The 10653-nt window shown below is 47.0% G+C and overlaps 1 protein-coding gene across 1 annotated transcript; it reads left to right on the forward strand.

Moving 5' to 3' along the window:
* Window positions 1–673: 673 nt before the first annotated feature.
* On the forward strand, window positions 674–8941 carry LOC112076521 (extracellular matrix organizing protein FRAS1-like; the record flags this gene model as incomplete). Its single annotated transcript, XM_024143274.2, has 8 exons — window positions 674–840; window positions 1600–1867; window positions 2313–2429; window positions 3155–3321; window positions 4141–4346; window positions 5745–5891; window positions 6104–7868; window positions 8727–8941. Coding segments are annotated over 7 exons (1747 nt in total), but the record flags the coding sequence as incomplete, so codon positions are not given.
* Window positions 8942–10653: the final 1712 nt, after the last annotated feature.

The raw sequence follows: 10653 nt of genomic DNA on the forward strand, positions 1-10653 counted from the left end.
GTTTTTACGGTCACATAGTGGTTGGGTCACATAGAGGGTTAGGTCACATGGAGGGTTAGGGGGGTCGATGTAAAAGGGATAGGGGCGGTCTCACACTGTACTGCTATAGTAAGTGGTGTTCATACATGCTCGGAATTCACCTCCTTTTCCTTTCATTTTTGGAAGGCTTTCCAATTTCTGGCACAATACTAGTGACATAATATTATCGACAGAAAACTCCTTTACACCACTATTATAGACAGTTATGATTGAGTCCACAGTACTGTATTGTGTCCACGATTGGCTGGAGTCATGCGTTTGATTGCAATTGACTTTGTTTGCCAGTCACGTGAGCACACAGGCAGTTAGAGAGCCTGAGGAATGGCTGGCAGATAGAAGTTTACATTGAGATGCTCATACCCAACCACAGTATGCACAAAACAGTTTAGGGACTGGACTACCAGCTGGTTGCTAACTGGTAAGTTCACTTTATATCAATGTCATGTTTTAGTAGGCATTATGCGTTCCATCGTCATTGTAATGTATATCGAGGGGTCATCTATATGTCATGTCTTTGGTATCGCCCCCCCCCACCCCCCCCCACACAAGGTGCTCATCAGTTGTTCCTGGTTGACGTAGTGTTAGTTATCCTGTGTCACTTTATTCTCCATGTCATGGCGCTATGTCCCCCCAGGTGGCGTGACTCGGCCCAGTCGTGTCCTCGACGGGTGGAGGTTCCTCGCTTCTACGTGTCGTATATCTACGTAACCAGAGCTCCCCAGGGGCGGGCCCTTCGTCTGGAACACCACACTGAAGATGGAGTTCTCTTGTCTCTTAGCGACACCGTGCTCTGGAGGACAGGTGTGTGTTGGTGGGGGGGGGGGGGGCGTGGGGCTGTGTGTGAGGGGGGAAGGGCTGTGTGTTTTTGTATGTTGTTGTAACTCTGCTTTGAACTGGTATTGTTGTCTGTGTGTAACTCTGTTTATAACTGGTATTTGTCCTTTGTAACGTCTGTATAACTGTAGTATCTGTGTAACTGTAACTTAAGTTCTCGTGTAATGTTAGAGCTGTGTATTCGTGGTATTAACTGGTATGTCGTGCCTTATACGGTTCGTGTAACTGCTGTTTAAACTGGTATGTTTCTGTGTAACTCTGTGTAACTGTATGTTTTGCTGTGTAACTCTGTTTAAAACTGGTATGTTTTCTGTGTAAGCTGCGTTTAACTGGTAGTCTGTTAATGCTGGTAATGGTATCTTAACTCTGTTTAACTGGTATGTTTTCTGTCGTATCTGTTTACAGGTATGTTTCTTGTAATCGTTGGTATGGTTCTGCAGTCGTAACTCCTGGTTTAAACTGGTATGTTGTTCTGTGTAACTCTGTTTAACTGGTATGGTTCTGTGTAACTCTGTTAACTGGCTAATGTTTGGCGTGTTTAACTCTGGTTTAACTCGGAGGTATGTTTCTGTGTAACTCTGTTTAACTGGTATGTTTCTGTGTAACTCTGTTTAACTGGTATGTTTCTGTGTAACTCTGTTTAACTGGTATGTTCCTGTGTAACTCTGTTTAACTGGTATGTTTCTGTGTAACTCTGTTTAACTGGTATGTTCCTGTGTCCACTAGGCATCCAGACAGACAGCGTTCTGTCAGCCAGACTCCAGATCATCAGGATCTACATAAGAGAAGATGGCCGTCTGGTCATCGAGTTCAAAACACACGCCAAGTTCAGGGGCCAGTTTGTCCCCGAGCACCACACCCTGCCTGGGCACAAGTCCCACCTGATGGCCCCGGACCACCTGGGGGGGATAGAGTTTGACATGCAGCTCATATGGAGCGCCCAGTCCTTTGATTCTCCCTACCAGCTCTGGAAAGCTACCTCCTCTTACAGCAGGTCAGTAAACAGACATACTGTTATATACAGTTATAGATATATATTAATAGATATACCCAGTCCTTTGATTCTCCCTACCAGCTCTGGAAGGCCACCTCCTCTTACAGCAGGTCAGTAAACAGACATACTGTTATATACAGTTATAGATATATATTAATAGATATACCCAGTCCTTTGACTCTCCCTACCTGCTCTGAGGGCCACTTCCTCTTACAGCAGGTCAGTAAGGGTTACTCGGTGGGTAAGCTTTTGTTCCAGCCTGTGTCTTCTGCATGCCACAAAACAGTGTTAGCCTGCTGAGCTAAGTTAAAGCCTAGGCATTAGCCTGGGGACCTAGTGTAAGTCGTCACGTCTCAGGGCAAGGTTAAAACATCATGTAAATGTGATTCAAAAGCGTCCCTGTTAGAGGAGCTTTACCATAATATATGCGCTTGTTGTGTTCCAGGAAAGACTACTCTGGAGAGTACACAGTGTTTCTGATCCCCTGTACCGTGCAGCCAACCCAACCATGGACCGACCCTGGAGACAAGCCTCTGTCCTGCACAGCCCACGCCCCAGAGAAGTATGTCCCTCTACAGCCACCATACATTACTTAGTGAGGGCCCCAGAGAAATATGTACCTCTACAGCCACCATACACTACTTAGTGAGGGCCCCAGATAATGATGTCCCTCCACAGCCACCATACACTACTTAGTGAGGGCCCCAGAGAAATATGTCCCTCTACAGCCACCATACACTACTTAGTGAGGGCCCCAGATAAGTATGTCCCTCCACAGCCACCATACACTACTTAGTGAGGGCCCCAGAGAAATATGTCCCTCTACAGCCACCATACACTACTTAGTGAGGGCCCCAGAGAAATATGTCCCTCTACAGCCACCATACACTACTTAGTGAGGGCCCCAGAGAAGTATATCCCTCTACAGCCACCATACACTACTTAGTGAGGGCCCCATAGAAGTATGTCCCTCTACAGCCACCATACACTACTTAGTGAGGGCCCCAGAGAAGTATGTCCCTCCACAGCCACCATACACTTCTTAGTGAGGGCCATACACTTTTTGCCATGCTCCTATCTAGACATTGTTGCCGTGCTCCTATCCAGACACTGTTGTCATGCTCCAATCTAGACACTTGGTTGGCAAATAAAGATATGGTTGATTTGGTTAAATATATCACACGAACATATGTTGTGGTGTTCTTCAAGGCTCCATCCTAGGACCGGTTTCATATGGCCATGCTCGACATATGCGGTAAGAACCTGACATTATGTCATCTCTCCCAGGTTCCAACTACCTATAGCCTTCCAGCAGACCAACCGACCGGTGCCTGTCGTGTACAGCCTCAACACAGAGTTTCAGCTGTGCAACAATGAGAAGGTGTTCATGATGGACCCGGCCGTCGCTGACATGTCCATGTCTGAGATGGACTACAAGGGAGCCTTCTCTATGGGTACAGTAACTGTTCCACACACAAGTCACAGGGCAGACTCAACTGAAGAGAACGGGGATAGTTGAGCTATTACCTGTTATCTACATGACCAAACATCCCGACTTACACAAAGATATTGTAAAAAATATACAGTATTTCCCTTTCCACAGTGACGGAAAATGGAAAACATGGCTCAATTTACCCCACTTGCCCATATGTCTGTGATGCCACTGGGTCCAAAATGTGTGGCCCTTATATCCAATCATGCACAACTTGTCTCTCTGCTGCCCCTACAGGCCAGACGCTATAAATCAGGTGCTGTGTATTACAGTATTGTCTCTCTGCTGCCCCTACAGGCCAGACATTGTACAACAGGGTGCTGTGTATTACAGTATTGTCTCTCTGCTGCCCCTATAGGCCAGACATTGTACAACAGGGTGCTGTATATTACAGTATTGTCTCTCTGCTGCCCCTACAGGCCAGACATTGTACAACAGGTGGCTGTGTATTACAGGATTGTCTCTCTGCTGCCCCTAAGGCCAGACATTTACAACAGGGTGCTGTGTATACAGTATTGTCTCTCTGCTGCCCCTATAGGCCAGACATTGTACAACAGGGTGCTGTGATTACAGATTGTCTCTCTGCTGCCCCTACAGGCCAGAACATTGTACACAGGGTGCTGTGTATTACAGTATTGTCTCTCTTGCCTGCCCTATAGGCCAGACATTGTACAACAGGGTGCTGTATATTACAGTATTGTCTCTCTGCTGCCCCTACAGGCCAGACATTGTATGGCAGGGTGCTGTGTATTACAGTATTATCTCTCTGCTGCCCCTACAGGCCAGACATTGTATGGCAGGGTGCTGTGGAACCCGGAGCAGAACCTGAACTCAGCCTACAAGCTGCAGCTGGAGAAGGTGTACCTGTGTACGGGACGGGATGGATACGTGCCCTTCTTCGACCCCACAGGGACTCTGTACAACGAGGGGCCTCAGTACGGCTGCATCCAGCCCAACAAACACCTCAAACACAGGTTCCTGATCCTGGTATGTATATCTACAGAGATGGAAAGAGTCCTATGTTTTCCATGTCTGCCATGGAGCTGCCCATCCTAATACAGGTTTTGTGGCAATTGTGCCCTCTATTCATCTCTATGATGGTATAGTTTCTATTCAACTCCCGTTGTCCTCTTGTAGTGGTTGGATATATTGGTGATGTTCCAGGGTGTTTATTTTCACAGTCGTGCTGCACATCTCAGACGATTTCCATGTCACGTGAATGTGCTTCCTGCTTAAAAACACTGATAATCTGTGCAGTGTGACTGCAATTTTGACAAACCTTGAATTGCAGGCAGTGCCACTGCTTGTAGATTTACATATAGTCCTTTTATCAGACACTTTTATTCCAACCCGACTTCTATTACAGAGAGCATACTGCACATTCTTTATAAATCTGATCCCTTCGGGAGTTGAACCCACAACCTAAGTGTTTGCTTGCACCACGCTTTTACCAATTTTGAGTCACATAGTTGACTGTGACCTTTTGGTTTTTCTGTGGTATGTCACCCAACGTAAACAGCCACCCATGTGACCCGATAGACTGGTTTGTTCCACGTCGCTTAAAGAGATAAGGACTTAAAGAGATAAGACTTTGAGCTATTCAAATAGGAGGAATCTTATTGGTGTACAAGTCACTGCTCTGGTATCCTATTGTTGGATCGTTTATGCTAATGTTTACAACAATGGGTGTATGGCAGGCTATTGTCACAAATGCTGGAAATTACAAATTTTACTGAAACTATATGTTTTACTCAAACTATACATTTTACTCAAACTACACGTTTTACAGAAACTACACGTTTTACAGAAACTATACGTTTTACAGAAACTACACGTTTTACAGAAACTACACGTTTTACAGAAACTACAAATTTTATAGAAACTACACGTTTTACAGAAACTACACGTTTTACAGAAACTACACATTTTACAGAAACTACACATTTTACAGAAACTACACGTTTTACTGAAACTGCACGTTTTGCTGAAACAACAACTGAAAGTCCAAGCTTTACTTAAGCAATAAGGCCTGAGTGGGTTTGTGGTATATGGACAATATACCACGGCTAAGGGCTGTTCTTACCCACAACGCAACACGGAGTGCCTGCATACAGGCCTTAGCCATGGTATATTGGCCGTATACCACAAAACCCCCCGAGGTGCCTTATTGCTATTATACCACGGCTGTCAGCCAATCAGCATTCATGGCTCAAACCAACCAGTTTATAATGAGATTTAAACAACAATTGTACTAATGTACTTTCCACATCTGCATCTATAGCCTACATCCAGCAGTTAGCTAGCCTTGTTAGCATGTATGCTAGCGTTTGATTTGATAGTGTCTGGATAAGTTGAAATGACGGTGTTGTAACGTCTCTCCTTTAGGACCGGAAGCAGCCTGACGTCTGTGACAGGTACTTCCATGACGTTCCCTTCGAGGCTAACTTTGCGTCGGATATCACCGAACTACAGACCATGACAGCCATACCTGGTGTTGATGGATTTACCATGAAAGTTGATGCCCTGTACAAGGTCAGCGAAGACAAAGACTTATCCACTTAACTGTAATGATTTATTCAATGATAATGTACTGCTTATGAATGCATTATATAGGAGTTGTAAATGTGTTATGAAGGCCTTAGGTACCCTTCAAAAAGGTCTTCAAGTTCGGGGGTAACTCTCAGAGAAGTAAAATGATTGATCTGATTTATCTCCATGGTAACGCTCTCTCTTTTGATTGACAGGTGGAGGCGGGGCATCAGTGGTACCTGCAGGTGATCTATGTGATTGGTCCAGAGTCCATCTCCGGCCCCAGGATCCAGCGTTCTCTGAAACATCAGCTTGCCCACAGCAGCGACATGGGGCGGGCTCGCAGGGACCTGACCAATCAGCTGAGGCAAAGCATCGACTACAGCCGCGCTCGCCGGGACCTGGTGGACCAAAGTGGACATCTCACCCTCGACGAGTCTCTGATCTATGATAACGAGGGCGACCAGACGAAGAACGGAACCAACATGAAGACTCTCCGCCTCGAGGTCCCCGCTGCCTCAACCTTTAACCCCCAGATGGGCGGTTCGGTGGGCGGGGGCGTGGCCGCACTAACCCTATTGGTCCTCGTCCTGCTGGCTTCATGTTTACTCTTCAGGAAGTGCCGACGATCGGCTGGGAAGAAGCCGTCTCAGATGGCGGAGGAGTACCCTCTGAACACCAAAGTAGAGGTGTGTTTGGAGAGGACCCTGGAGAAGAACTTCAGCTCCAAACACTGCACCGTCAGGAACATCAACATCAACCGGAACTACGACAACGTCAACTCCAAGGTCAACAGAGGCGCAAAGGTCAACGGAGGGGCGAAAGTCAAGCAGGTCAACCTGGAGGTCAAGCTCCATAACAACCTCCACAACGACGGCACCGAGGTCTGAGGATCCCCTCCACCTCCCACCATTGTTTACCCCGGCGAGATCATTTCCCGAACGTCGAACTAGTAGAAGTAACAGTTCTACTCAAGGGGAGACATCTACCGGAGTGGAGGAGTATTTTATGAGACATCTAACAGAGATGTAGTTTTCTAAAAAGCGTTTGTTTGTACTTATGGAATAAAATATTGTTTGTTAATGTATTTTTATATGACCATGATGAGAGATAGAAGTAAAAAGGGAAGCGTTGTTTTTGACGGCCAGCTATGCAGCGTTTATTCAAATAATTTCAAAACTGGGCTACCTCAGGAATAGGGAAACGAGTGAACAACTATCGAACTATGGCGTTAAAACATGATTGATTGTGTCGTTATTTGAAACTATTTGGATCTCTTTCGTTTTTTTTTCTTTCTTGTTTTCAACTTGTCATCGTTGTTGAACGACTAGAGAGTTTGGAATAAGTCAAGGGAAATCCGATGCCTTGTTTTTCGCTTTATGTTTCCATGACAACAACAACGCCAAAATGATCAACGTATGGTAGCTCAGGCACTTTGCTCCAGCTTGTCTTGAATAATTTGAATAGTTCAGATATAACTCGGATGCATTATTTAATCGCAGTGCCATAATATGACAACTATGAAAGTATTCAACACAGCAAGGACCCCAATCCTAACTCCACTTTCGTTCGTCATTCATTCATTTCAATGGAAGATTTGCACAAAAACTTTAGGATACAGTCCCTACAGCGTGTTATGGTCTTCTGCCCACAACTGAATGAGTAGTGTTGTAAATTATATATTTTCAAGTGCAATTAAACCATGAACACACTCTCTCCTCAAACTAAGTTCTCTGCATGTGGAACTAAGATCCAGCCTAGTAATATGGTGTGTCTGAAATGACACCCTATCCCCTATACCAGTGTTTCCCTATTCCAGTACCCCCAGCTCCAGTCCTCCAGTCCCCCCAACAGCCCAACTCCAGTCCTCCAGTAACCCCCAGCAGTCCAGCTCCAGTCCTCCAGTCCCCCAACAGCCCAACTCCAGTCCCCCAACAGCCCAACTCCAGTCCTCCAGTTCCCCCAATAGCCCAACTCCCAGTACCCCCAACAGCCAAACTCTTCTAGTACCCCCAACAGCCCAGCCCAGTCCTCCAGTACCCCCCACAGTCCAAACTCCAGTCCTCCAGTACCCCCAGCAGTCCAAACTCCAGTCCTCCAGTACCCCAGCAGTCCAACTCCAGTCCTCCAGTCCCCCAACAGCCAACTCCAGTCCTCCAGTACCCCCAACAGCCCAACTCCCAGTCATCCAGTACCCCCAACAGCCCAACTCCAGTCCTCCAGTTCCCCCAACAGGCCCAAACTCCTCTAGTACCCCCAGCAGTCCAACTCCTCTAGTACCCCCGCAGTCCAAACTCCTCTAGTACCCCCAGCAGTCCAACTCCAGTCCTCCAGTCCCCCAACAGTCCAACTCCAGTCCTCCAGTACCCCAACAGCCCAACTCCAGTCATCCAGTACCCCCAACAGCCCAACTCCAGTCCTCCAGTTCCCCAACAGCCCAACTCCTCTAGTACCCCCAACAGCCCAACTCCTCTAGTACCCCCAGCAGTCCAAATTCCCAGTCCCTCCAGTACCCCCCCAGCCAGTCCAATTCCAGTCCTCCAGTCCCCCCAAACAGCCCAACCTAGTCCTCCAGTACCCCCAGCAGTCCAACTCCAGTCCTCCAGTCCCCCAACAGTCCAACTCCAGTCCCTCCAGTACCCCCAACAGCCCACTCCATACCCCCAACAGCCCAACTCCAGTCCTCCATGACCCCAACAGTCCAACTCCAGTCCTCCAGTACCCCCTAACAGTCCAACTCCAGTCCTCCAGTCCCCCCAACAGTCCAACTCCAGTCCTCCAGTTCCCCCAACAGCCCAACTCCTCCATCCCCCTAACAGCCCAACTCCAGTCCTCCAGTACCCCCAACAGCCCAACTCCAGTCCTCCAGTTCCCCCAACAGCCCAACTCCTCCAGTCCCCTAACAGCCCAACTCCACTCCTCCAGTCCCCCCAACAGCCCAAACTCCAGTCCTCCAGTACCCCAACAGCCCAAACTCCAGTACCCCAACAGCCCAACTCCAGTCCTCCAGTCCCCCCAACAGTCCAACTCCAGTCCTCCAGTACCCCCAACAGCCCAACTCCAGTACCCCCAACAGCCCAACTCCAGTCCTCCAGCTACCCCCAACAGCCCAACTCCAGTACCCCAACAGTCCAACTCCAGTCCTCCAGTCCCCCCAACAGCCCACTCCAGTCCTCCAGTCCCCCCAACAGTCCAACTCCAGTCCTCCAGTACCCCCAAACAGCCCAACTCCAGTCCTCCAGCCTACCCCACAGCAGTCCAACTCCAGTCCTCCAGTTCCCTAACAGCCCAACTCCACCAGTACCCCCTAACAGCCCAAACTCCAGTCCTCCAGTCCCCCCAAAAAGTCCAACTCCAGCCTCCAGTACCCCCAACAGCCCAACTCCAGTCCTCCAGTACCCCCAACAGCCCAACTCCAGTCCTCCAGTTCCCCCAACAGCCCAACTCCAGTCCTCCAGTACCCCCAACAGTCCAACTCCAGTCCTCCAGTTCCCCCAACAGCCCACATTATTGTTGTAGCCCCAGACCAGACAAACTCACCTGATTCAACTCATTGAGCATTGGGCTGTTGGGAGTACCGGACGTCTGGAGTAGGGAAACACTGATCTGTACTTTATAGTGCATCAATGGGTCAAAAGTAGTGCACTAGGGAATAGGGGTGTCTTTTTGGACGCACACTGGCTGCGTTTACACAGGCAGACAATTCTGATCTTTTGACCATTCACATCAAAAAAAAATCCACATCAGATCTTTTTCAGAGCTGATCTGATTGGTCAAGAAAACAATTAAGTGAAAAAATTATCAGAATTGGGCTGCCTGTGTAAATGCAGCCACTATGTTATTTTTTTGTTTTATTTAGACAAAAAGCTCAACAGCTTTCCATAAGTGCTATTTACATGCAGTACTGTCTCATGCATTTACAAATCCATACAAATAGTCCAAAAAGTTTTCACCAAAAGGGTAAAAAAAGTGGAATTCCATCAGTGAATGATTGTAATATTCATCTGACTTAGATAACGAGTGCACTATAGAATACCACCACTGTAGATGAGATCGCTACGTTGGTGCCCCCCGACATACTCACTCTCATTGGATGCTGCTGTAGCCTTGCGATTATTACTATTAACAAAACTGATTTCTTTGTTTTCATCATTTCAATATGTTACAGTTAACTTGTAATATTCTATACAAGACGTGCGTCTGTTTTATTTTAATGCCTTGCCTTCAGTGTGCCAAAACACCCCAAATGCCTCGGTTATATATTGTTGATGTACATACAAGTTCAATCCCACAACACCATGGTAGCGAATCAAATGGCATCCTATTCCCTTTGTAGTGCACTACTTGACAACAGGGCACCATATAGACAATAGGGCACCATATTGACAATAGGGCACCATATAGACAATAGGGCACCATATTGACAATAGGGCACCATATTGACAATAGGGCACCATATTGACAATAGGGCACCATAGACAATAGGGCACCATATTGACAATAGGGCACCATATTGACAATAGGGCACCATATAGACAATAGGGCACAATATAGACAATAGGGCACCATATAGACTCTAGGGCACCATACAGACAATAGGGTGCCATTTGGGACATTGCCTATGTTCATTCACATAATTTTTTAACTGTTGATATTGCAGTATGCATTATTATCATGTTATTACCCATATCATGTTATTACCCATATCATGTTATTACCCATATCATGTTATTACCCATATCATGTTATTACCCATATCATGTTA

Source organism: Salvelinus sp. IW2-2015, unplaced genomic scaffold (genome assembly GCF_002910315.2).
Source record: "Salvelinus sp. IW2-2015 unplaced genomic scaffold, ASM291031v2 Un_scaffold3809, whole genome shotgun sequence".
In the NCBI taxonomy this organism is placed as follows: Eukaryota; Metazoa; Chordata; class Actinopteri; order Salmoniformes; family Salmonidae; genus Salvelinus; species Salvelinus sp. IW2-2015.